Source organism: Pholcus phalangioides, unplaced genomic scaffold, assembly GCF_987345545.1.
Source record: "Pholcus phalangioides strain wild (caught in Gottingen) unplaced genomic scaffold, Ppha-v1.0 ptg000009l_1, whole genome shotgun sequence".
NCBI lineage: Eukaryota > Metazoa > Arthropoda > Arachnida > Araneae > Pholcidae > Pholcus > Pholcus phalangioides.
The window spans coordinates 45,476,447-45,504,331 of NW_028301602.1; the positions used below are offsets into that span (position 1 = coordinate 45,476,447).

Genomic DNA, 27,885 nt, shown 5'->3' on the forward strand with positions numbered 1-27,885 from the left:
AAGAATGCGAGGTGTTGTTACAGTTTTGTCGCTTTTGTTTTCAAGTTGTTGGAATAGGCAAACCATTTTGTGTCACTAATCATTTACGTGTAATTGTATAATGAGCCGAAATGATAAAACAAGGGTTCCGTCCGATAAAATACGGAATCTAAAGTCACTAGACAACTTCCATCCCCACATAGGTGACCCTTTGACACATCGAAATGGGACTGCTACCGCAAGATGCTTTGTCAAAAATAAAATGTGATTCACCTCCTTGGCTTTATGCTCTAGGACAGCGGTTCTCAACCTTTTTGACTCGCGGAGCCTTTTTAAGTATGGCAGAGCCCTGCCATACTTAAAAAGGCATACTTACTCCATACTTACTCTATGGCGGAGCCCTGTTTGATTCGAGGAGCCCTTTTTTGTACATAATGTTTATGGCAGAACCTTGTAGACCTCTCTTATTTATCTATCAAATTTACTGATTCATTTTATTTTCCTCGAGTCGCCGCGGAGCACCGGTTGAGAACCTCTGCTCTAGAACACTCTGGCACCTTCGTGCCATATTTTTAAACAAGTATTTGTAAGACAAAAAAAATGAATAATTTCAATGACTTCTACCATTTTTAGAAATTAGTTCATTTTTTTGAAACACCTTGTATGTTTGCTCACGCCTGAATTAAAGTAACGGAACGCGAACGATTCTATATCCTAGTTTCAGAAGAGGGAATGAATAATTTTATTTCCTAAAAAATGCATCCATAGTATATTTAAAATCTGTTAAGCAACGAAATTTTCCAACACCGGTCAAAATGACCGCTCGGTATTTCTAGAACAGGCATCTTCAACCCTTTCCTCGTGAGCACTACAGTGCTCTCTGAAGCACCCAGAGTGCTCGATGCTCGTGTACGATATCGTGCTCGCGAGCACTTAATCAACATCCCAATTTAACAGCTTGTGCAGATTGGATTCAAGAATTGAAATTATCCTGATTTCATGGATTTGTATGTGAATTAACCCCATAAAGGTGCTCTTTTCTTCTCATGATGGGTTCAGGCAGTGCTCGCGGCTAGAAAAAGGTTTAAGACCTCTGTTCTAGGGTGAAGTAGCTTTTAAAAATCAACGGTATTATTTAAAATTTTCGTTTGACAAATCAAGTTTGACTAAGAGAGACTAGAAGCTTATCAAATGATTGTTAAATTCTCTGATATTTTGATATTAGGCATTTTTAAAACAGTTCAAGTGATAATTTTACGTATATTACAATTACGATTCACAGATGAAGCAACGAATAACGGAACTTCATGGAGCTGACGAAGCCAGAGACGAACCCCGAATACTAAGATTCTTAAGAGGTAAGTCATTTTCTATTTTTGATATTCTATAAAATCAGAGTGCTGGAGTGTCACGTATCTGCCACTTGAGCAGTATAAGCGAATAATCACGTGAAAATAGTTACTGCACCCCCCAGAGCAATGCGACTTATCTTCCAGCACCACTTCGGAATTCGTTTTTTATCTGTTGGAAAATTCAGGTTTTTTCTGTAATTAATTACATTAATTATCCTTTAATTAATTTCTATGAATCCTTATACTTATTATTAAATGACCTTTTCGGCTGTGGCTAACATTTAAATTTGACTTTACTCTTTTTTTTGAAAATTAATTCAAAAACGAAACTAAAAAAGAAGATACTTTTTTAAACATGTTTTGAGATTTGGTAAAAAAAATGCATTGAATAATTACTCACTCATTGATTCCAGCTGCAACAACTATAAATCAATGCACACGCTTGAATAAATTTTTTGGCATTTTTGCTGAGTCTTGTCTTCACGACAGTATCAAATCTAAGCACGAGATGCCAAGACACGCGGTACCATAATATAAACAAACCACGAAATAGTTTATGTATTTTTTTTTTCTCAACCGAAATGAAAAATAGAAGTACGATCGCTAAACGAAAATGAAAATTTTACAACGCAAATTCTGAGTGACATATTTCTGCGAGCGAAAGCCCAGAGATGAGGTATCAAAATACTGGTATGATCCATTTTTTTTAAGAACTAAAAAAATTTAATTTTTATCATCATTTCAGTGCTCCAGAATAATCACTCAACTCGTTGTAATTTTTTTTTCCCCATCTCGCACCCCCGGTTAAGAACCACTATCCTAGAGTCAAAATACTCATAAAAATCCATTATTACATGAAATTACGAGAAATTATCTCACAATTTATATTCAAAAATTAGTGAAATTGAATACCTCGAAAACTTTTGTTGAAGTGATTGATCCACCAACTGACAAGAATTTTCTGTATTGTAATTTCCTGCGTATAATCCGCGTATAAAAATTTCATTTATCAGTAACGAAATTTTAAGGATATGGAGGAGGGAGATTATATTAGTTATGCTTTTTTGTTGAAAAGATGCTGATTTTTTTTAGTCGGATTCCATATACCAGCTTTATATCTTTGAAAAAAATCCACTTTTAGACATTAACTCCTTAAATATTTATTTATTTTCTAATTTCTTCAAAAAAAGAAGCTGGTACTATTGTAGTACTGCTACACGGCATTTTACAGGTGAACCGTTGATCCTAGAAGCGTACTTCCAATTATAAAAAGTATCTACAAATAACGTGTAGTACTCAGATAAGTCATTTCATGTGTGTTGTATGGTTATTAAAATAAAACTGTTAACTTTCTAAACGAACACCTAGTGCCCAAAAATCCAATAAGGAAGTTGTAGCGCTGCCTCTCCTGATGCCAACAACAACAACAATAACAATTCATGTTTCTGATTTTTTAATGCTGTTTTTTCCTAACTTTCCTCCGTTTTTCGAATGTAAATATCTGAGCGAATTTGATTTTGCCCGTATAAAAAAATCAATTTTTATATTTTAATAACTATACAACGCCTTGCATCATGAATGGCGTATATATATATCTGAGTTCTACACGTAATTTGAGTACTTTTTTCTAATTGGAAGTATACCTCTAGGATCAACGATTCACCAGTAAAATGCCGTGCGTGTTGGTACCTATGCACCCTGTATAATCCGCACTGAGAAATTATGATTTCTTTTAATGTATAATCGTGTATTATGAGCTGGAAAATACGGTATGTATTTCATTACGGGAATTAAAAAATACAAATATGCTCGAGTGAAAAAAAGGAAAATAGCATTGTTAGTAATTATTTTTTATGATTATTTTTTGCAGCGAGAGATTTCGAAGTTGACAAAGCGGTCACGATGCTCAGCAACGTGAGTCTTATTATTTATTCTCTTTCCAATTTTGCAATTCTTTTATAGTTTGCCTTTCAGTTTTGAGCTTTCATCAATAATTTTGAAGCTATTGTGTTATTATCATCTACTTCATCTTTTCTTTTACATTACGCTATGCTAACCAACGAGATTACTTATCATGTCTTTCCTCGTAGAACGTTTTCCTTCAAATAACAATTATTATTTTTTTTAATCAGCATATTATTTATTATTATTATACTTCACTATAAATACAGGGTGGGCAAAAAGTCCGTATAAACTTTAAAAATGCATAAAAACCGGAGAAATAAACGGTTTGCAGGGTTAGCATCGCTAAGTCACGGAAATTTTTTGACAGGAAAAAAATAAACTCATAAAACAGCCGATAGGTGGCTCTGCGTACAGAAGTCAAAGAAACGATGCGCAAATAACAAACAGAATAGAGTGAGATAGATGGCTTTTTCTCAGCCCGAGATATCAAGGAAACAGTTATTTTCCGGATATTTTGCTGAGGTGAACTCGGAAAGAAAAGTCATCACGTCTCCGCCGGGACTCGAACCCAGGCCCTCTTGCATACCGGGCAAGCATGCTATCATCTACACCACTGGAGATATGACCCTGCATTCGTTATTTCACGCACTGTGGCGTGAGGCGCTGAAGTAGAGCCATTCGTAGCCTCAACTTCAGGAAATGGCCCCCGGGTGGGACGGTTTAGAGTGAGATAGATGGCTTTTTCTCAGCCCGAGATATCGAGGAAACAGTGCGTGAAATAAGGAAGGCAGGGTCATGTCTCCAGTGGTGTAGATGGTAGCATGCTTACCCGGTATGCAAGAGGGCCTGTGTTCGAGTCCCGGCGGAGACGTGATGACTTTTCTTTCCGAGTTCACCTCAGCAAAATATCCTGAAAATAACTATTTCCTTGAACAAACAGAATGCCCCGAAATCGTTTATTACAGCAGTATGTGTTCCACATGGCCACCACAGGGGATAATACAGGGTGATCAGCGAATAAGCCCTTATTTCAAAATTAAATATCTCTACAACAAAGATCAATAGAATTATGCGGCAAACGGTACGTTTATTAGCAAAACTGTAAGACTGTTGTACAGAAATTTCAAAAATTTCGTTTTTTTTTTTTTTAAATTTTTTAAAATTTAAAACAAAAAAAACAAAACTGGAGATTTTGGGGTTCCGAAAATCCTCATTTGTGTGAAGAGAAACCACTGCATTCGTCTAAAGTTACTGCATGGGCTGCGGTATGCGCCATGTGTGCTGACAAATTGTTCCAAAATTGTAACGTAACGTTCAGTAGTAATCGTTTCTCGCACGAAGAAGGGACCGATAATGCCTCTGGCGCATACCGCAGCCCATGCAGTAACTTTGGGCGAATGCAGTGGTTTCTCTTCACACAAATGAGGATTTTCGGATCCCCAAAATCTCCAGTTTTGTTTTTGTTTTTTTTTAATTTTAAAAAATTAAAAAAAAAAACCTAAATTTTCGAAATTTCTGTACAACAGTCTTACAGTTTTGCTAATAAACGTACCGTTTACCGCATAATTCTATTGATCTTTGTTGTAGAGATATTTAATTTTGAAATAAGGGCGTATTCGCTGATCACCCTGTACACTGCAGGCGAGTCACAAATCCAGCAACGCAGAGTACAGCAGATCCACATACACGGTTTACAACGGTGAACTGATTGTGGATTAGGAGTTTAAATTCTTATACCGTCTCATTTGCATATTTCCACCGAAGCCGCTTGTACCAGCACCACCTATTGGCTGTTTTTTGAGTTGTTTTTTTTTTTCCTGATTGTCAGAATGTAAGATTAAGAAAAAAAATTCCATATTCCCCCAATACAATACAAATATATTGTATTTGTATTTGTATTTGAATTAACAGGCATGCCGTAAAAATCGGGGACAACAGCTTCTTCAATGTCGAAATCCATTCCCAGCATGATGGAAAAAGCAAGGTTCTAGAAAGATCACGTGATACGTAATACGATGACTATGATTACTCAGTGACGTACAGTATTTTAGGTAGAGATCTTCATTTCTGGCTCAGCCTAGTTTTATATGGTCAGCCTGGGTACACACGAGGGAGTTAAAACAATACCAAGGTGGTGTTGGTAAAAGTCATTGTGAATGTAAATCATATTTCTGACTTAAGGCCAGAAATGCAATCTAGAAGTGCTAAACAAATGTTTTTAACAGTTGGCTGATGCCAAGATATATTTTTGAAAAAGAGAAAATTCAACTGCTCCTGCGGGGAATCGCGAACCCACGTCCTTTCTCTCTCTCTCTCTCTCTCTCTCTCTCTCTCTCGGGTAGAAGTGCTAAACTGTTGGAAGAAATTTACGATTCCCAGCTTCGATAGTCGCAATTGGATTTATGAAATCATAAAAACTTTCTAGCAAGGGACCCTTTTTTCAAAAATTCTTGTAAAAACTTCTTTTTTCAAAATGAGTATTAATCGACTTGCACCCCTTCGACTTTAACCCCGTCATATATTTTGTTAAGTGAATTGACACTTCTTCTCTAGAACGCTTCCGCGAGCCGGATTGGTTGGGTTGCATTTGGCCAACACCTCCTAGAGATAGAAGGCCTCTGCAGTGCTTGCCATAAACGTCATTCAGACTACCTAGCAAGTGTGCCACATTTTGAAACACAGCATCCTATTTCGTTTCTTCTTATTCTGGCGTAGAATCTTCCTGATTGGCTCACAAATACCGCGTAGTGATTGGATGTGGGGCATAGAAATCATCAATTCTGAGCCCGATCATTTCTTTTCCTCACAACGATGATACTGGCACGAGCAGGGAAGTTTTTTTCCCCTGAATATATATATTCTGAGGGAAAATGGACTACTTACTGACGTCACAAGCAGAGGCCTTCATTCTATAGGAGGTGCTGATTTGGTCCGCGCACCCCTGCTTTAGAGTCATTGGTGATCTGCTGATGATTGTTGTTCAAAGGAGATTTTAAAAATGATTCACGATTTCAAGCTGCACACATTTTCTGTTGTTAATGTGACCTTTTTGAGAAATGGGAAAAAAAAATTCATTATAGGAATTTTGTAGGCAGAGTTATTATACGTGTCAGACTAGCAGGAAAAATATGTTTTTCCCTCTTTTTGTTTGAAAATCGATCCATTAGATTGGTATCTACACTGCTCAAAACAATTAGGGGAGCAAGCAAAAAAGTGAAGAAAACCGTGCGAGACAGCCACGTATTGGCATACAATGGATAGTACACGCGTATCAATGCGCAATACAGAAAAAAGACGTAAAAAAATTTGGAATTAAGCTTTAATTCTTTGAAAATATGGAAAAAAACATGAAAAGATGATTTAGGGCAACAATTTGGTTACATGTAAACGATAAAAAAAAGTACTGTTTAGACATGATGCATGAGTTTTAATAGGGCGTGTGGTCTTCTCGAACAGCTAAGACTGCTGCCCACCTGTTTGCCATGGTATTATTGACAATCATTAGATTAACTGACGATGGCAAGATTCTTATGGGAGGGCTATCATCGCATAATCTTCTTTATAATTTCGATTGTCGATTGGCGTTTTATGTTTCGAGTTTAATCACCTGTTATATGATTTTAGATTAACGATCATCTTCATATATATATATATATATATTTTTTTTTTGGTTGCTTTCGTATGAGGCGACAATGTTTTGTTTTTATAATAAAACTTTCCGGATACACCCACCCTTCGGGAACGCTTCGATATCTCTATGAGATGGGAAGCGGGGTGTGTCCGGTCTTCAAAGGTCAAAGTAAAACAGACGTTTCTGCAACATCCCGATTTCTGCCCTTATCTCCTTTTTCTGGTTTTTGACGTCATGAACTTTGATCTGCATATGGAGTTTTCTTCTTCCGTTTCTTGCTAGGCTTTAAATTATGGATGTTTCATTTTATGTTACTTATCGGTATACATCTTTGCGTAATTTTGTTAAAACCATTTGCTCCCCTAATTGTTTTGAGCAGTGTAGTTAACATGACGCTTGAAAATTAAACCACGTGTAAAAAAGACATAACAAAAAAGCGAAGAGAGCGTCAATAACAATTTCCTTACTACGTTGATATCATTTTGTAATGCACACAAGTGAGCCAGAAAAAGAATGAATGATAGAGAAAGAAGGGGAATATAAAGAAAACAAAGCGTCAGAACACTATATGTTTATGTAGGAAGTCTTCAAAAAACCTTTGTAAATGCTCAGAATGTGTAAAAATTTGAATATAATCATTTGCTTTGCTTAAGTGGACAACGAACCTGTATTGTATATTTTCGCCGGCGATAACAAAGAAACACGTGGAAACATCCAATGCTAATCCAACACCCCCTATAAAATATCTTATTATCCTCTTATCTGTGGGCTAATCACATTACTGGAGCAGTAAGTTCGCCACTGAGGGAACGGCGTCCAAACCCCTTGCTGGTATCTTTTTTGTCTGCGTCCGGCGCCTTCGTTTATGGTGCTCTAGATACCGTTCAAACGCCATTCATAGTTGAATGCAAAAAATACAACGATGTTAGCTAAAAACATGCGGAAATTAACGCCAGACAACTTTTTTGGAGCTACTATAACCCCTTCGTCAGTGGAAAATGAAATGTTTCCAATGTGGAAAAGTGAAAAAACCTGTTAAAGCGCAGGACACTCGCTAAAATAAAAAACACGTGGTTACACGGAACGTGGCAACACGTAGTGATGATGGCGAGCAAAACTGTATTAAAGAGAAAGATAGTGGTGGTGGTGGTGGTGATGATGGTGAAACGATTGCGATTATGAGACGGGGTGCAGCGAAGCCGCTGTGGTGGTCGAGTGGTTATAGTGACGGACTCGCGATGCGAGGATCCGGGTTCGAACCCCACAGTGGTGGTCGGCTGAAGTTGGTTTTCTGTGGTTCCCACCTTCAAGGCGCAAATGCGAGCCGATCTCCCCGCTAAAAAGTCTCTCCACAGAGAGCAACAGTCCTACAACGATAAATCATTCAATCATAACACTTCACTCATAGTTAGAAAAACTGGTGGCAGATGGCAGCACTACACATAACAAGCATTACAGAGAAACACAAAAAACTTCACGTCAGGTTTCACTACACGTACACGCACATTCCCGCATGTACCGATGGGGGTTCCGCGGGGGGGGGGGTGTGGTGTAGCAGTAGTAGGTAGGGCCTCCAAAAAATGGCTCGGGGATCCATGATGTTCTTAAGTCAGCCACCTCGTTGGGCAATTTGCCTGTTGTGGCGTTGTATTTGTATATATTTGTATGAGTGGCTGGAAGGGACTTTTTAGTTTAGCGAGTGACCTGCGCTATAACAGGTTTTTTCACTTTCATTGCATTTTCCACTGACGAACCGGGACAGCTTTTCCAAACAGCTGTTGGAATTTTTGCGTTCTACATTGCTAAAAAGTTAATTCCATTATAGCCATTCATAGTTTTTCATTGTACCGATCACTTAGCAGTGCATATACAGTAAGTGAGTGTTGCCATTCGAATTTTTGAAATTTCGTTGCTGTTGATGCAACCACGAGAGCTAAGGTTTTATTTCCCTTCCTGTTCTTAAGCGCATACTCTGAAGCACCTATATCTCGAATTTCATTCACTTCCTTAAACATTACAAGGTGAGGTTTGAGGCAGCGGGGTCACATCAGATGACTCCGAGGGCGAAATTTCGCCGTGGGCCATGGGTTGAGCATGTATGCTCTAAATATTAAAAGTTGTGTTTTGGTTGGAAAAAAAGAATGATGTTCTTTGCTGTTATAGAAGGCGCTTAGGGTAACAAGTCGGGAGGTGCGACAAATTTCAGGAATGAGTTTTCAAGAAAATTACCCGAAAACGGCAAAAGGGCTGCAAAATCTGCATAGCCCACAAGCGGCAAAATGATAAATACTGTCTGACTATGCCTACTATTCTCCGGTGGAATCGGAATGAAATTTTGGATAGGACATAATTGGTCATTTTCTGGTTGGTAATAGCTTCCAGACAGGAATTTCAAGAGCACCATGGGGGCCTCAGGCAAAGTGATTTTTGTGAGGGCTCCCTACCGGGCTAAAAAATTTCCGTCCTACGAAATTTACATGCTTATATTCCCGGAAATTTCAACCAGATGTAATTTTAATGAGGCCCCTTCCCTCTGCACTCGACGCCTTCGGGCCGTTTCCGGTTGGGCCCATTCATTAATACGGCACTGCTTCCTGAGCTTGTGGAGTCACATATCCTCGACGCATCTCATCTTCGAATCCACTTTCACCTTCAAATGGGAAAGATGGAATTTCATCAGGCGAAGCAGAGGGAATTCGGCAACTGCTCAGACTGTAGTTGGTGTCGTCTTTCAGTTTAGCGTTTCTTAACCTTTTTTAGCCCATGTCACCTTTTTGGACAATATTTTCTTCTCGGGGCCTTAATCAATATTAAATTCATAATCAACAAAAATTTTATAAATGAGTTTGATTTTTGGACCCCTGGGCCACCACACTTGGATCAAGAAGGGTGGCAGGCCTCTCAAGTAGATCATATGGAAAAAATCAGTCTGTCCATAAAGTATGGAATCAACGAACCTAAGCAATTAATCGCCCCTCCTAACATGCCACCCTGGATCCACGCCTGATATGGGCTAGAAATAAGTGAGCTTCTCTCCTGTGTCGAGGTACCGCTGGCATTTAGGGCTATGAAGGACCGTCGCAACATCATGAGTTCTGGAGCAAAATGTTGTTATGGGGGGGGGGGGGGGAAGAGCCATACTTAGCTGAAAGTAGCAGCTTACATATTTACATACTTCCTCGTAAAAATCCGGGACCTCATCACGGACGTCTCCTGCGGACATGAAGCCCTTAGTATGATACTCAGATGGGCGCATGCGCTAAGATGATCCAAACGGTGCTATCTGAACTCCACGGCCCACCGAGATCCTGCTCGGCCAATTAATAATACAGAGGAAGGATTCACATGATAATGAAATGCGGTGCTCTTAAGACATTCCTGAGTCAAGACTTTTTGCTGGATTCTGAAACTAGTCACATTTTTTTCACACCAGATTTCACTGAGGACTTGACAGCCGAATTTTTTTTCCACGGTTCTCTGTGCTCTGTGCCCCCCCCCCTTAAGTACCTGTCATGGCTCCCCTTTCACTTGATTTTCCCTCGTGGCCTCCTTAGACTATCCCAGGACCGCAAGGGGTTCCATATGGGCCTCAGATTGAGAACCTTATGTTCCACGTTGTCCTCAGTGAATCGAATGGCTTCTTTGGGTTGATTCGCGTCAACTCTCTAACTGTAACGTACCGAAGCAAACAGGGGATCGATACTTCATCTTACTTCGCGTCGGATTCATAGGTATGGATGCATTTAACATCTTTACGATCACGAGCGTAATATTACGTTCAAACACCAGCGGAATAAATTCAAACAAGTTCTCTGTGTTTTCTTTCCTCTTTCCTCCATCGCGAAGCTTTATATTGACCCTATCTCAACGGAAGTTGCGTTATCTATCTATCTATCTATCTCTCTTTCCCCTTCCCCTTTATTTCTATACAACTGTTAATGGTTTTTCCTTCCACACATATAATGTAACTTTCGACTATACATATAGGAACGAAAGAGAACACATAGGATGAGAGTGAAAGAGGACTCTAAAAAAACTCTCTTATTCACCTTATCTATAATACTTTTTCCCTTTTATATATATCCCCCCCCCCCTTTCTAACGTGTGGTTAGATTAGCACAACGTAACAACGTAACCATATTTATCTCCGATTCGTTAAAAATGGGAAACCAAAATTTCTTGCCAAAACCTTGTACGTGAAGTTGTTAAATGCAAAGAATACTCGCCAAGCCGAGAAGAGAATAGGAAAAAATGCACCACTTTTTTTCCACACCACCCAGGAGGTATGGTGCCAGGCGCGTTACCCCTTTGTGTACGGCGGGTTCCCACGTAGGCATATTTCCGTCTTCATCCTGCGCAACCCATCGAAGATCCTCTCTCGACGGGCCCCAGAGCAGCAACCGCAAGTTGGTTGGTTGGGTGCCCTGGTAGAGGCCTCGCCCGTACACCACGTTTCGGCCGAGCCCCGGACCCGGTTAAGGTCGTATGGCTCGGCCCAACGATGGAAAGAAGCCTTTCGACACGGGCCGCTTCCTCTGCCCCGGCTTCCTTGACAGTCGACCATCACGCACGCGAATGAAATGGCGACCGACCAGCTGCACACGGGGCAAACTGTGGGGATTGGTCATCCAAACTCGGCGTCACGATGATGGGACGGGCAAAAGCCGTATAGCGATCCTCAGAGGGGATGGATAAGAATGAAGCAAAAACTGAAAACATCACGTTTCCAATCGAAACAATGAAAATTTTACAATGTTTAAAAACATTCAGCGCCAGTAGCTTCAACAATGGAAGTTTATAGATAATTGTTCGATTTCTAAACACAGAAAAACAGAGTTGGGCTTCAGCATACATGTACTACTACGCCAAGGTTTCCTCAACTCATGGGCCGTCGCGGGGATTACGAGACGAGTCGTAGAAATGCACTTTTACTGTCAGGAATTCTTGAGCTATATGGGTCATGATCCACATTTGTTTCAGGGACTTCCGACATGGGTCCTTCAAATCGACTAATAGTCAGGGTTTCTTGCTCTATGTAGCGCGACCAGGCCCGCAACTAGGGATAGAGAAGGTGGGTCTGGTACCGCAGTCTTGGACCAGAGACGGGGAGGGGATCAAAATTCACCCTTTATCCTTACCTTCAACATTACAAGGGGGGCATCAGAATGCGTGCTTCCGCCGTCTGACTAAACATCTAGTTGCGGTCCCGCGTACGGATAGCTTTTTAAAGACAAATCTGATTATGACTCATTTAATACGGCATCAAAAGATTATGTAACCAATAACCTCATTGATTGGATTTTTCAAGTTTTATAAAAGGACTTTTATCAAACTTTTATAGTGTAATCCCGGCCTTAAACAAGAAACCAAGAAAATTTTCATCTTTAAGAAAAAAAATTGCATCATATAAGTAATGGCAAAAAATGCTAGTTTTATTTACATAACTGAGCAAGTTGAAAAAAAATTTAAGTAATACGTTACTTAAAATTAAAAAAAAAGAAAAAATATCACCGTTTTTAAAAATTATATTATTGAAATTGCTGGGAAATTTTCAATCTCTATTTGGCCAACCTAGATGGCGCTGTAAACTCCATAAACAACAACCACATTTGCTTCCCTTTTCAGTCATGTAATTCTGATCTTAACCAATGAGCGTAACCCCACGTTAAAATTCCATGTATAGTATGGAAAAACGCTGGTGTCATCTCTGAAGAGAAAACGTTCTTCGATTAGCGAAAAAAATTACAATTTCGACTGAGACGTATCCAACATAGTACTTCTATCCGTAGGCGTATGCAGAATTTTCTCGAGGAGGGTTTTTTCAGATTTTTTTTCCTTCTGAGGGAAGGTTTATGTTTTTCCGGTAAAATAACACTATAATCTTGGCTCTTCCCCCCCCCCCCCCTGCGTACACCAGTGCTTCTATCTAGCAATTTTTTCATGCATTCTGACTTCATTCTCAAGTTTAAGTAATTTTTTTTTTCAGTTGTTGTCATAAACAAGTTGTAACAACCCCCGAAGTAAATTAGCTTTTAAAATTTGCGGTTTCGAGTGTGTTTATGCTCCTGATCAATTTGACCCCGATTTAATGGATAAAATTGTTGATTTCTTCCGATTCGTTAAATCGGGTATACAAAAAATAACTCAAACGTCTATCGTACGGTTTTCACAAGTGCTCTTTTTTCTCTCTTTGAGTTCTTTTTATATTCTCATGTCTTTAACTTTTAATTTTGGTATTCGTTACAATTGAAACTGATTTACTAGTAATTTTTTTGATGCAAACTAAATTTTGTTAATAATTGAAAAATATTTTTTCGTCACTAGAGCATCAAATGGCGACAGAAACACGGAATCGATAACTTGGTTCAAACGTACAAACCTCCCGAAGTAAGAAATTTCACTTCTCAAAATATCTATATCACTCATATCTATTTATCGGCGTGTTTTGATCCTTGACAAACAAATGCGTATCACGAATGCGATCGCATGAAAAAAAAAGTCTTTATTATTTTAAAAAAAAAAAATTTCTTCGGTTATTTTTAGGTATTAGATAAATATTATCCCCTGACATATTTTGGATTCGGCTACGAAGGAGACACTGTACTTTTAACCGATTTCAAGAGTATGGATCTCATAGGCAAGTGGATTTAAAATTTATCAACACACTTTATGTTCATAAAACCAAGATGAATGAAATGAGAAATTGTTGCACATTTTCGTTGCTTTCCATCTGTCTGCGTACGCATACGTTTTCAATATGAATCTTTCCATCTTTTATTGATCTTCGCAAAATCTGGCATATGCGCCAAATAGGACCCCGCAGCGCAAAGTTTACATTCCTATACGTGTGTATGTATTCCAGGTATAATAAAGGACTGATAGCGTCTCATAATTGGTCGCAATGAACCAATACGACACTTATAGAAAAATCCTAGGCGAAATTTTATTTGCGAAGTTGAGAGAATGGGTGTTTTCTTCCCCACCTTTTTTATTTATTTAATTATAGCTGAAATTCAATATCTGTTATGGTGTAGCTGGTAGAGTGTGGTACTCTCACGACGAAGGTGGCAGATTCGAATCCCGTTATCAGGGGCGGCTTGAGCGAGGGTGCAACTGGTGCGGTGTACCCCAAGGGGCGGCCGGTTGTAAGGGGCGACAGCTTAGGCTTTAGTTAGACACTAAAATTTTTGAAAATTTTCATACCAGAAACAAGAGGAGCACCAAAAACGAATTTTAAATGAATTTCTTAATAAAAGTTGCCTGGATATGCTTCTTCTTTACGGTATAAGTACGGTACGGTATAATATACGGTACTATGTACTAGAGCATAGTTTCCCAAACTTTTTGTTCCACCACCCCCTTCTTCAGAGAAATTTTTTCTCTCATCGCCCTCAACTCAAGCGTACCCATAGGATCCCATGTTATACCCGTAGCTTCTATCGTCCCCCTGGACCTTTCCATCTCCCACCGAAGGTGACATTCCCCACTTTGGGAAACACTGCTCTAGTAGAACCAAGAATGTAAGATTTGTAATTATGCGATCAGAAACGAACGGCAGTTTACATTAAAACCTCGATTATACGACGTAATCAGGACAAGTCTATGTCGAGAAATCCATGGTTTCCGATAATCGAGTGTGCTTCAATCTGAGGGTTTATGATAAAAAAATTTAGCCGACGTGAAGACAATATGTGACGAAAACGTAAAGAAAACAAAAATTATTCAGTTTTTCCCCCGTTGTATTTTAATTACTGATTTTGTTTTTTCACACTAGTAAAATATAATGGTTTCATTTTCAGGCTTTTCTAAAAGTGTTAGCAAAGCTGAATTCACAATTCATGTTATATATTTGGTGGAATATTTCGCTGAGTTATTGAGGAAGAAATCGGAAGAGGTGAGAGTCTTATACATCGGTTGTGTAATTTTGTAACTCTTACTGTTCCATCTATTAATTTCCAAAGTTCAAATATTAATAAGGGGGCCATTCAAGTATTACGTAAGCAGATCTTTAGCCATTTTTGACCCCCCACCCCTCGTCAGCAAAATTTCGTCAGCAGCTTAGAATATTCCATATCTTCAAAAAGGGTGGTTGATGACGTAAGCATTATCCAAACCCCCCTCCCCCCCCTTGTCATCAAAAGTCAGCAAATCCGAACCCCCCCCCCCCCCGATGCTAACGTAATACTTGAATGACCCCCTAAGCAGTATTTACTTTCATAGTTGTGATCCATTTATGGTGCACGATATTTTTCATATATATGCACGGCATTTTGGTTTCATCGTAGTCCAATATCACGCCTCAGACTTTTAATGCTTAGTAAACAGGGGAAAAAAATTGAAAGAGACTGACTCATTAGTGCGTAGCTGGAAAGGGACGTTCGCGTGGGGACAAGGGGGTGTTAAGTTGTATCCCAATTTAGTAGCTTTGTTTTATTTACTAAGTTTATATACTATAATCAAAACCGTAAAAAATCTAACGGGTTTTTTTTCCTTACTCTTCTAGGACGGAAGATTATGCGATACGTGGATATTTATCATGGATTTCGATAAAATGCCCATGTCCCAAGTAACGAACAAACAGGGTAAGAAATGATAAATTATTCTATTTCTAAATGCTCATTTATAACGTCTAAAATAACACATTCAATTCTATTTTTGCAAATCACTCCAGAGACTCTTTTTGTACATTACAAACACTATTACTTTAGTCTAAAACAAAAAAAACTCTAATTAATGAAAGATGTCACATGTATTGCACTTTTTTTATGGGAATCGGATTACTGAACAGTTAGATCAGGGGGTATACATAACCTTTTCAGTCCATGGGTCAGATATGCGGTATTTCTGCAGCTCGCGGGTCATAAACCATAAGCGGAGACAGACAGGACAGGCTGGAAAGGACACGATAATGAAAGCTGTGGGGGGAAGGGGGCATGATGATGATGATGATGCCAATTGATATACATGCATATACCGGCTCCAGAATTTTTCAGAAATTTTAGCGGTAGTTCGCAACTTTACTTGCATTTGACAATTTTGTGGCTGTAATTGGCTATTTCACTTGCCTTTAACAATATTTTTGGCTGTAGCAGACAAATTTAATTGTCTTTGACAACTGTTTTGACTGTAATTGGCACCTTTTCTTGTCTTAGACAATTTTTGGCTGTAACTATCAACTTTACATGCCTTTGACTATTTTTTCGGCTGTAACTGGGATCTTTTCTTGCGATATCTCGTCTATTTATGAAAGATGTATGGTCAGCCTAGGTATTTATCACGTTATGTGTATTGATACTTTTCTACCGGAACAACTTTCGCGTGCTGGATCCCTTGGTGATTCACATTTGGCCCGCAGGCCGAGGTTGTGCACGTCCTGAGTTGAATGAATTTCATGGATATAATAATTATTATTATGTTATTGTATAATTATAAAATATATAAATATTATAAAATATATAAATATTATAAAATATATAAATATTATAAAATATATAAATATTATAAAATATATAAATATTGTAATAAAATGTATAAATATTGTAATAAAATGTTATTAAAATAATAAAATGAATTTGAAAAAAAAAATTACATACACAGGCAAATTCATGTTTTAACAGTAGTGCTTAACAGACACATTTGAACTTGGTAAATTCAAAGTCCAAAGTCACTGGAAAAAAATTAGAGTTATTCAAAATTAAAATTACCCATTTAATCTGTCCCGGATCCGTAAAATGACTACAAATTGCAACTTAATGATCAACATTCACATAGGAGATAACAATCATCAATTATTAAAATGTTATCATCAGTTACGGAACTGTCTCCGAAATGTTAATAGCTAATTAATTATAATAATTTACCTTAGCTGCTACATTATTCCACGGTTCTGGAATCAGCATCTCCGCAAAATTTCTTGGCCATGTTCAATGCCTGATTTACGGAAATAGTTCATGTTCATTCGTTATGAAACTGTTTTCACAAATTTTGTTTATCATTCTTATGCTATCAAGGAGATATACTTTCATTACCGTATTGCAATTTATTCTAATTTTTCCTATACTTTTCTATACTCTTAATCATGACAAGAAGATTCAGATTTTGAATGTTATACCTTGATCTAATAGGTTGATAAGCATAATCGGTATCAAGTGGTACACAGTCCCGATGTGTGCACTCCAGCTGAATATTCTTAAAACGGGTATTCAATTATCAACAACAACAACAAAAAAATAAGAATAGAGAAAAACAGAATTTTCAAGCATTTAATAGTCCTAAAAACTTTGTTATTTAACAACTAGATCGAGAAAAGCACAAAATCTGGCTTCTTGTTCTAACTAAATTTACTCATTCAAAAATTATGATTTTTCCCTTTAATTTCCAATTATCCAAAAAAAATTTGAATTGAAACAAGGAGTTTCAACTTTAGATCAAAAAGAAAACTGAAGGAGATTTCGTAAAAGGTCGAATTGACCAAGTTCTACCGCAGTTATCAGTGTAAAAAGAAGATTGTTTATATATATATGAATTTCTCTTTTTTTTCTCTCATATCAGCCATGGATTTATTGTTATCGATGTTTCCTATTTATGAAGCAAATTATCCCGAGAGATTGAAAACTGCCTACATAATAAACGGTAAGTGTATCATCTAAAAACTACTTATTACTCATCCATTTCATAAATACCCAAAGATATGTCCCTGGGTATTTTATCATGGTCTGTGTATTAGCTGTGATTACTGTAAATACCTTGTTGACGGGCATGTAAATTGATGTCTCAGAAACACCTCATTTATAACGATGATGCACTGTTTATTCTTTTTTCCCTCTTGCGTCTTATTTCAGTATAAATATACAACAAATATACACTCAAATAAATGCTTTCCTAAAATACCCTCAGATAATTTATACTCTTACTGCACTCAGACATTTTCTACTCTTACTCAGACATTTTCTACTCTTACTCAGACATTTTCTACTCTTATCAGACATTTTCTACTCTTATCAGACATTTTCTACTCTTATCAGACATTTTCTACTCTTACTCAGACATTTTCTACTCTTACTGCAATCAATATTTTGTACTCTTACTTGTGTTTTCCTATTTCTTTTTCGATGAGAAGATATTTTCTGTTACAGCCAATCTTTCATCAACATCTTTCCCATGACAACCAGTTTACTGCAAATCACGCTCTTCTACGTCAATCGGTTAAAAAATTTGCCCGTAAAAGAGGGGGTCACCGTTAATCATGACTTTGAAAAACATAATTTTGTTTGATTTTATTCTGATTTTTGAATTGCATCATGGACCTCGGTTCACCCTGTGCGATATACGAGTATTTAATACATTTTATAATTATAATCATGCACATTCCAACATGTACCAATTCGTTAAAAGTTCCGCAGGGGAATGTGGACGAGGTGCATGCGTGGCTTAGTAGTAGTATGTATTTATAATAAACTGAAGAGCCGAAAAAACTGGTACAGGCATGCGTATGCAAATAAAGAGGTATGGAACCAATCAGACTACGGCGCTGCGGTCGGCAACGCCTATATAACACAACAAGTGTCTGGCATAGTTGTTAGATCGGTTACTGCTGCTACAATGGCAGGTTATCGAGATTAAAGTCAGTTTGAACGTGGTGTTATAGTCGGCGCACGAGAGATGGGACATAGCATTTCCGAGGTAGCGATGAAATTTGGATTTTCACGTACGACCATTTCACGAGCGTACCGTGAATATCAGGAATCCGGTAAAAACTTAAATCTACGACATCGCTGCGGCCGGAAAAAGATCATGCAAAAACGGGACTGACGAGAATTATTAAACGTGACACACGTGCTTTCCGCAAATTGCTGCAGATTTCAATGCTGGGCCATCAACAAGTGTCAGCGTGCGAACAATTCAACGAAACATCATCGATATGGGTTTTCGGAGCCGAAGGCCCACTCGTGTACCCTTGATGACTGCACGACACAAAGCTTTACGCCTCGCCTGGGCCCGACAACACCGACATTGGGCTGTTGAGGACTGCCTGGTCTGACGAGTCTCGGTTCCAATTGCTTCGAGCTGATGGACGTGTACGGTCATGGAGACAACCTCATGAATCCATGGACACTACGTGTCAACAGGGGACTGTTCAAGCTGGTGGAGGCTCTGTGATGGTATGGGGCGTGTGCAGTTGGCGTGATATGGGACCCCTGATACGTCTAGATACAACTCTGACAGGTGACAGGTACGTAAGCATCCTGTCTGATCACCTGCACCCATTCATGTCCATTGTGCATTCCGACGGACTTGGACAATTTCAGCAGGACAATGCGACACCCCACACGTCCAGAATTGCTGCAAAGTGGCTCCAGGAACACTCTTGTGACTTTAGACACTTCCGCTGGCCACCTAAATCCCCAGACATGAACATTATTGAACATATCTGGGATGCCTTGCAACGTGCTGTTCAGAAGAGATCTCCACCCCCTCTTACTCCTACGGATTTATGGACAGCCCTGCAGGATTCACGGTGTCAATTACCTCCAGCACTACTTCAGACATTAGTCGAGTCCATGCCACGTCGTGTTGCGGCACTTCTGCGGGCTCGCGGGGGCCCTACACGATATTAGGCAGGTGCACCAGTTTTTTTGGTTCTTCAGTGTATATTACAATATAATGAATGTTATTATGCAGTGTTATGCGACTTTCCCTGGACGGATCATGCTGATCCCTTGAGAATACGTGAAGATCACATTATTTATTTTTAAAAAAAAATTATAGTAGGTATTTATATTACTATATTAATTGGTGGTATTATTTTGTTTTGTGTCTATAATTTATTTTATTTCTTTTAGCATCTCTCACCTTTACAATCGCTTATTCATTGCTGAAACCTTTGCTCTACGAAAAAACGAAGAACAAAGTCAAAGTATTCGGCAAACGTAAGACGAAAATTTCTCAACTCCTCATATTTGTGGGTGGGGGGGGGGGCTTTTTTTTGCATTTTTCTTGCATTATTTCCGCTGCGAAATCTATTACAATGTTGTGGAATATGCATTTGTAACTGCGAAATTTTTCTTTTTCTGTTAGCAAAGTCAGAAATTCAAAAATTTCTTTATAAACTTATAATAAATTATGGTAATTTAATACAAAATTACCTTATTGAAATGCGAGCCAGCGCACGCATTTAAATGGAATTTCAAAACCATTATTTAGAACTATTTTCGTGTTCTCAATTGGAATCCTTTCCAAAACTAGGGAAGACAGCTTTTAAAAGATTTCTACTAGTCATTTGCGAAATGGGGTTTTCATCACTTTTGCTTGTGAAAACAGGAACCACACATCGCTTGAATGTAGAGGATTATAATACGCAGGTAGCATTTTCAAAGAAAGAATCTAAATTTCGCTAAATATAATTTTTTTTTTGAAAAAGAAACAATAAATTAATCACAAAAGTCGACATGCACAGTAATTTTAATTGTGTTGCATTGATATACCCGGGTGCATTTTTTTCCCCAAGAAATTGATTTTGCAATTTAGGGAGTAAATATTTTAAGTTTGAAATTTTTATAACAACTAATTGTTGGATAATTAATTGAGTTAATTACAGAAACTTAAATTTTCGTGCCAGTGACTATATGCCACTGCCTGTTCTAAGCAAAAATGAAATAAGAAGGAAAAATAATGATAAGAGAGAAGAAAAAAGTTATCTACCAACAATCGGTATCAGCAGGAAAGTGGAGAGGTGGCAGTCAGTGCAATTCGGACATAGATAACAAAAGTGAAGCAGTGCAATTCTATAGACACACCTACCTTCCAGTGCCACTGACCGTAAACGTACTTATCTGTACAGTATTAAAAACGGAAAACCATTTGATGTTTAACCGTTTATTTCGCAGTGTTGCTCTCAAAAAAAACATGAGTTTCATGTATTTTTCAAATAAAAACATTGTATATTTTGAGCTCGTTTCGACATCGATGCTTCTAAGCAAGTCCCAAACATTCGATTTTTACTCGTGAGCTGTTCGCGAAGTTTCCATAATTAGGAGCAAAATTAGGACTCAAAGGTACACGTGTCTCCTATTTCTTGACAAGCCAAGCAAGAATGATTTTTAGTCCTCGCATTTTGGAGGGATGTACCATGTGTGGAAGGGACATATTGCCGCGCATTCTTCAACAATGATAGAAAAATAAGTTGGCAAACAATTAATGATGTTTCTATACTATTCAAATCTATATAAATCATATAAATACAGTGTGTTCCCTAAAGTGCAACATCCTATATTTTTTAAATATTGACACTAATTTTTTTTTTCATGTAAAAGTATTCGGGGTACCTCATTTGCTTTATACATAACCCTTAAAAAATTGTTCTCCTCTTTATATTTCAATGCTTGTCAATTAAAGGGTTAATGTTTAATGCTTGTCAATTAAGTCTGTATGAATATATTCCGTATATATTTGCTCCAAAGGTTGCTGCAGCATTTTTTTTTTTTTTCGAAAAAGGTTGTTTATAAACAATGTGTGATAATTTCGTTGACATTTAGTAACATCTTTAGTGAGAAACGGCGATGTCCCGTATTAATTATCCCAATTTCCCGTACTTTTCTCGATCAAATTGGTCACCCTAATCATAAAAAAATAAAAAACTTCATGTAAAATATTTGATTGCCTCTGATAATATTTTTCGTCAAAAAGTCTTGAAAACACATACCTTGGTTGTACTGACACCTCTGTTATGACAACAAAATATCGTGGAATCTTTGATGTCGTTATTACCGGGTTTGACTGTATTACAAACTTCAGGAGTGGGACAGTTGAAAATAATGGAGAAATTATTTCTGTCGGGTTGAAACAAAGGGTTTTAAAAATTCATTTCTTTGATCGGAAAAGAATCTGTATTCATAAAAAGATATGGAATCTTTTCATTGATAGCTATATGTGTTCGATGAAAGAATCTACTAAATTCCACTAAAAGAATCAGTCAAGCTTTGATGTGTATTTCTTGTTGGTTGCTTTTTGCAAGAGTGAATTTCAAAATCTTTTTTTTTTTAATTTCACTGTTTCTTATTTTTCACTCACCCTCGTATTTGTGATTTCAGATGGGTGGCAAGAAGAGCTGACTCGTGTCGCGGATCCTGGAATCTTGCCTGCGTATCTAGGTGGTACAAGAACTGATCCAGATGGAAATCCCTTGTGTACAACATTCGTGAGTGTTCTATACGAATTCCTGTTCTTCAATTTTTAAGGGGCAGTTTTGTTGTAACTAGATTGCATGCAGTGCAGCATACAATACACTATGTTCAATTTAAAATGTAAACTTTCCATATGGTGATATGATCAGAGTTCGTGTGCAGCGGGAAAGGAAGTTTAGAATGCACTTCATTCACCGTTCCACCATGAAAGTATAAATAGTATAAGCAAAACCAAACAAAGCCTATCATATTTCCAATATATGTATGTTACGGTAAATATGATAAATTAGAGGTTATCCATAGTCGCTGGTTATTATGCATAATCACCACAGTCATCTCGATAGGTTTGACAATTTTTCCTACATTTATCACGGTGATTATGCATTTTTCCCGAATGAAGTTGGTAAGCATCATTAATACGTGGAAGAAATCATGCGGAAACATCACTTAAATTCAACCACTTATCAGTTCCTTGCCACCCGTACATGATGTGTGCGCTATGCACAGATTTTGCTGTTAAAATAAAATTAAATGAAAATATAAGTGTTATAAAAATAAAAAATATATATATACAAACACACATAAGTTACGTTGGCTTTCTTCACATTAACCAATATTTTTAAACATAATCAACATCACAAATCGAATCCATCACCCTTGACTGAAGCCAGCAATTAATGGCGATTAAGTGCTAACAGGGCCACAACAAGATTTTGTCACCCGGGAGAAGCCGGCATTTTGGCGCCCCTTGTAATGTAGAAGAAGCAGTTAAAGGGTGAATTTGGCGTCCCCTTCTAGTTTAGCGAACGGGGCACCAGACCCGCCTGCTGCCCCCCCCAGTTGCAGCCCTGAGTACTAAAATGAACACTTTTTGTAGGGAGCTTCCACAAGATTCAATGGGTGTAAATTTGTATAATGCACCAAACAAAATGTATATGTTTGACAAATATGTGAAATAAATATGTTTATATGAGTAAAATTAATTATGATATAAATTATGTTATGATAATTATGACTAAATCATGAAAAAAAATCTAAATTCTTGATACCAAAAGTGCATGTGAGCCACATTGAAAATAAGAGAGAAAACAGCGAATTTTTCGAACAAAAATAATGGAACATCCAGTATCACGGAAATGTCCCGTAAAATACATGTCGCACATATGGTCACACTGTAAACATACAATTTCTGGCCCACGAGCGACAGAAATACTGCATATCTGGTTTGTCAACCGCATCACTGAAAAGTTTGCGCACCACTGGGATAGACGATAGAAACGATACATTATCAGGCATAAAGAATCGTGGCTGATAATCATGCATGGTGTGTGATCAAACAAGGATAATAAAGATTCACTCCCTTTGAATAGTTATAAAAAAAATAGAGAGGAGAGCGACAATTTTTTCAACAATGAAATGAGTTTAAACCAGTGGTTCTTAACCGGGGATGCGGAAAATCTGGAATTTCTTTTAGTTGGCATCAGGAGAGACAGGGCAAGATCTTTCTAATTTGGTTCTTTTGGGCACACGGGGATGGTATAAAAAGTTATTTTTTTTTATTTTAATAGCTGTACAACCTCCCTTGAAACATGTTATGACATATGTGAGTACTACACGTTATTTGAATACTTTTTCTAATTGGAAGTATGCCCCTAGGATCAACGGTTCGTCGGTTATTGACATACGTCCTGTTACGTATGCACCCTATTGGGGGGGGGGGGGGCGCTGATATCCATAAGTAAAGAACTTCATTTTATTTATTTTATTTCATCATTTATTCTTTCCCTCTCAAATTTCGAAATGGTTGAAAAAATTTGTTTTTATTAGTTTTTGAATTAGTTGGAAAAAAAATTGAATAGCCAGAATTGCTAACTACAGCCAAAAAAGAATTAAATATATTTAGAAGAATTTATAAAAAATTAGGCTAATTAATGGATAACTAATCTATAAATAACTAGCTATACAAGAAATTAAATTTCCTAATGAATAGAAAACCTCTATGCGGAAAGGTATGTAAAGTGAATTGCACTGGGGCGCGGGAAAGAAACAACAAAGTTAAGAAACGCTGAATTAAACCAGGGATGCACAACCTCCAGCCCGCGGGACAAATGCGGCCCGCCAACGGGTTTCATCCGGCCTGCAAGAGTTGGTAAAAGTATCAAAACATAATGCTATGAATACCTAATACACACAATGCTATGAATACCTAATACACACAATACTATGAATACCTAATACACACAATGCTATGAATAACTAAGCTGACCATATTTCTTTCATAAAAATGCGGGATATCGCCAAAAAAGTTTCAAGACAAGAAAAGGGTTGTCAATTACAGCCGAAAAAATTGTCAACGGTACGTAAAGTTGGCAGTTATAGCGCAAAAATTCTCAAAGACAGGTGAAGTTGTAAATTACAGTAAAAAAAAATTGTCAAACGCGGATAAAGTTGCAAGGAATCGCTAAAATGGCTGAAAAATTGCTTATCGTGGAAAATGATGGGTACTGCAAGTGAAAAAAATGTAATTCGCCAAAATACTGCATGTTTGACAAATATGTGAATGAAGTTATATCATGTCTCGTGAAGCTAATTAGGAAAGTAACCCTCTCTCATAGACACGGACTGATTATGATTTACTTTTGCTATTTCTATTCATCTTCAGGTCAAAAGAGGAAGCATTGTGCCACAAAGTTACTATTCGAGCAAATCGGCAAAAAACATATCCACTAAACCTGGGGTGAAGAAGTTCACTGTGTCGAGAATGTCTCGGCATACCATCAAGGTGGAGGTTCCAGACCCAGGTTCAAGAATCGAATGGGAATTCCAGACCGTAAACTACGATATCGGATTCGGCCTCAGGTACTTTCACAGTCATAGCAATGTTTCGGAGGACGTCATTCCGGTGCAAAAGGTGGACACTCGAGTCTTTTGTGAAACTGGCATGTTTTTGTGCGAAAGACCCGGAACATGTAAGAACTTCCTCAGTTGTACATTTCCATATTTTCTTTAAGAAATTATATTCTTTAGCTCTCACTAATTCTTACCATTCACTAATAAATTCAAAAATAGGAAACGGTTGTTGCCATACTTTAAGATAAAAATTAGTTACAGCATTGACCTGCATATTATATCGTCCCCACCATGCCGGAAACCTGAATATGCAAATTTTCATTTTTTGGGTTTATCAGCTGGTTGTATATTTTACTATCTAAGTTTTATAAGAAAAACGCAAATATTTTTTTAGCCCCTATTGAAATGCATGCTGCAAAGCATATTAGGGAAATTGCACTTATAGAGTAATACGGGTAGAGTAAACATTCAAATGCCATTTCCCACGTTTTGGAAATTTTCACGTGCATGCTTCTGGCATGAGTCGGGCCAATATGTTAAAAAACATCGGAATTTCTTGGTGCTGATTGGAATAGCTTAACTTCTGTTATCGTGGATTCCCCCACGATAGATGCCTTTAACCCCTCCAGTGCACGGGTGAGAAAATGTTCCGTGAGTGCACGAGTTGGGTCCAACAGATCCGTACTGAATTATATAGTACATTAAAAAGTTTATACTCATTCTTTTTTAGTATTTTGATACATTTATTATTACATCATTTTAGCTATAATAATGAACATAAAATGAAAGTAATTACCCATTGCTGTACTATTTTACAGTAAATTTCAAACGAACAGTTCTGGATTACTCATAACGTCATAGTAAAGAAGAAATTCAATGATAAAAACGATAAGATGACTTTTCAAATGTATGTGCAATAAACCTTATATAATATGAAAACAAACATATATATATTCATATCTAATTTTGAAAGTCATTTTAAAATAATTATATCAGTTAACATTGGAAAAAAAATGTTGCTTGACTGTGGTTGTTGCTTGACACGGGTTGGGTCCCACAGACCCAGGCACAGATAAATATTTCAATATTTCCGGGAAAAAAATGGTGCCCAAAGCGGAGTAGTAGCTAAACGGAATTTCTTGGGGAAGGAAATTAGCCATAAGGGGCCATTCAAATATGTCATGAAGGACTATCAGCAGATTTTTAGCCATTTTTTACCCCACTTTCTTGTCAACAAAACTCAGACCCTCCCCCCCTTGTCAGCAAAGTTTCGTCAGCTGTACCCCTACTTTCTGACACACATTGGGGTCAGAGACGTACATGGGGGGGGGGGGCATGCCAGAGGAAAAACCTCTTCGTGTGCTGGACCTTCTTGGCGCCCCCCTTTCCACGTCGACATAGCTTATTTTCGTCCTTTCACCTTGGATTTGGTACTTAGAGCGGTGGCCTGTACGGCTGCTCGGCCAAAGAGCCGCCCCTGATTACAAACATTTTTTTATGCGCAAGACACACACAGTGTGTTCTTCGGTTATTTTAGTTTATTTTTCTGAATTCTGCGCTACTACTAATATTGCCAGCTAGGAAAATAACATTAGTCGGTGCAGTGGGCTAAGACATTATGCTAAAGGTAGTGGGTTCGAGGCCAGCCTTATCCAGATGGATAGGCATTTAAATGTTGAATTAGTTCCCATTTGCGTTATTTCATTTCCTGTGTTGGTTCTAGAGGTTTCTAGACTATTCTCTAACTGATTTGCATGTATCAACTTCCTGTTCCAGCCATGTGTAAATACGCCTCTCAAACGCGAAGAGAGCGCTCAGTTTACCTCTAACGCTAATAGTGCTTAGACGTAATGAATCGAATCCTATTCAATGTCTCACTTACTTCGTGCCAATATACAGCGTAATCCAAAAATCAGTTAACATCTGAAATTTTAATAATTCACGGAAGTACTTAAAGGGATACAAATTCACACACAGGCTAGAAACGGCGTGTGGTTTTATTGAAACCTTAAAAATAATTATGACCAACAGATGACGCTCTCGTCCGATAACGAAAGCTAAAATCAACATTACAATGAATCTATTAGCAAAGATTAATCAATATATTAATTATAGATCAAAAATCTGTCTAGTGTCATCTGTTGGCCATTTTTGTAACTATTCTTCCAAGGTTTTAATAAAACCTCGTTTCGTTTCCAGCATGTGTGTCAATTTTTATCCTTTATTCGGCTAATTATCAATCTTTCAAATGTTAACTTACTTTTGGATCACCCTGAATAAGTTATTGTATGTGAAATGCATTACATATCGATTTTTTTTCTTCTTTGATACAGATCACATCATCTTCGACAATTCATTCAGTTGGTTGATATCTAAAGAGCTATACGTCAGGGCAGACATCATCAAACCGAATGGACGCAAAGTGTGCGTCACTTCTAAAGCACCTGAATACGTGAATTTGACCCAATGAAGTGCACGTGTATTTATTCATTTAAACATTGTTTTACCTTTCGGGAACGTATTATATCATCAAACCAATATTTCGATCGCTAACATGTATTATAATATTCGTTCAAAAACAATAAAAGTTTATTCCTCATGTACGTCTATATATAAAAACATTGTCAATTCAATTCAGTAGTGCAGTGAAACCTTGCCAGTGCCCGTTTTAAGGCATGGGCCCACACTGGCGCCTCAAGAGAAGAGGGGCCTCGGGGGGAAAAAAAAGAGTAGTTGAATTTTTCGAGAATTCGCCGTTCAGGGCCTCAGAAAAATCATTTTGCCAGGGAGCCCATGATGCTCTTAAGACGGCCTTGAACCTCGCAACAACGATACTCAATACAAAGATAAATCCTTCTATAACGATATTTTTAGGTGGGTTTTAGGCTGCGCGTTTACAAGCATCGGTATTTTTGCACCATCTACCCATAGAAACCATCCATACTTTATCGCAAGATTTTTACGCGATTGATTGGTATGCAAAATA

General features: G+C 37.7%; 1 protein-coding gene across 1 annotated transcript in view; it reads left to right on the forward strand.

Annotated features, from left to right (window-relative positions):
• LOC149083183 (retinal-binding protein-like) overlaps positions 1–27,498 on the forward strand; it is a 32,032-nt gene extending 4,534 nt beyond the window's left edge. Inside the window, exons 3-13 of the mRNA XM_089236355.1 lie at positions 1,262–1,337; positions 3,202–3,245; positions 13,192–13,254; positions 13,411–13,504; positions 14,667–14,761; positions 15,371–15,449; positions 17,419–17,499; positions 19,710–19,796; positions 21,957–22,063; positions 24,712–25,018; positions 27,233–27,498. Coding sequence (XP_089092481.1) covers positions 1,262–1,337; positions 3,202–3,245; positions 13,192–13,254; positions 13,411–13,504; positions 14,667–14,761; positions 15,371–15,449; positions 17,419–17,499; positions 19,710–19,796; positions 21,957–22,063; positions 24,712–25,018; positions 27,233–27,369 — 1,170 coding nt within the window. The 3' untranslated portion in view covers positions 27,370–27,498. The remainder of the gene's footprint in view (positions 1–1,261; positions 1,338–3,201; positions 3,246–13,191; positions 13,255–13,410; positions 13,505–14,666; positions 14,762–15,370; positions 15,450–17,418; positions 17,500–19,709; positions 19,797–21,956; positions 22,064–24,711; positions 25,019–27,232) is intronic.
• Positions 27,499–27,885: the final 387 nt, after the last annotated feature.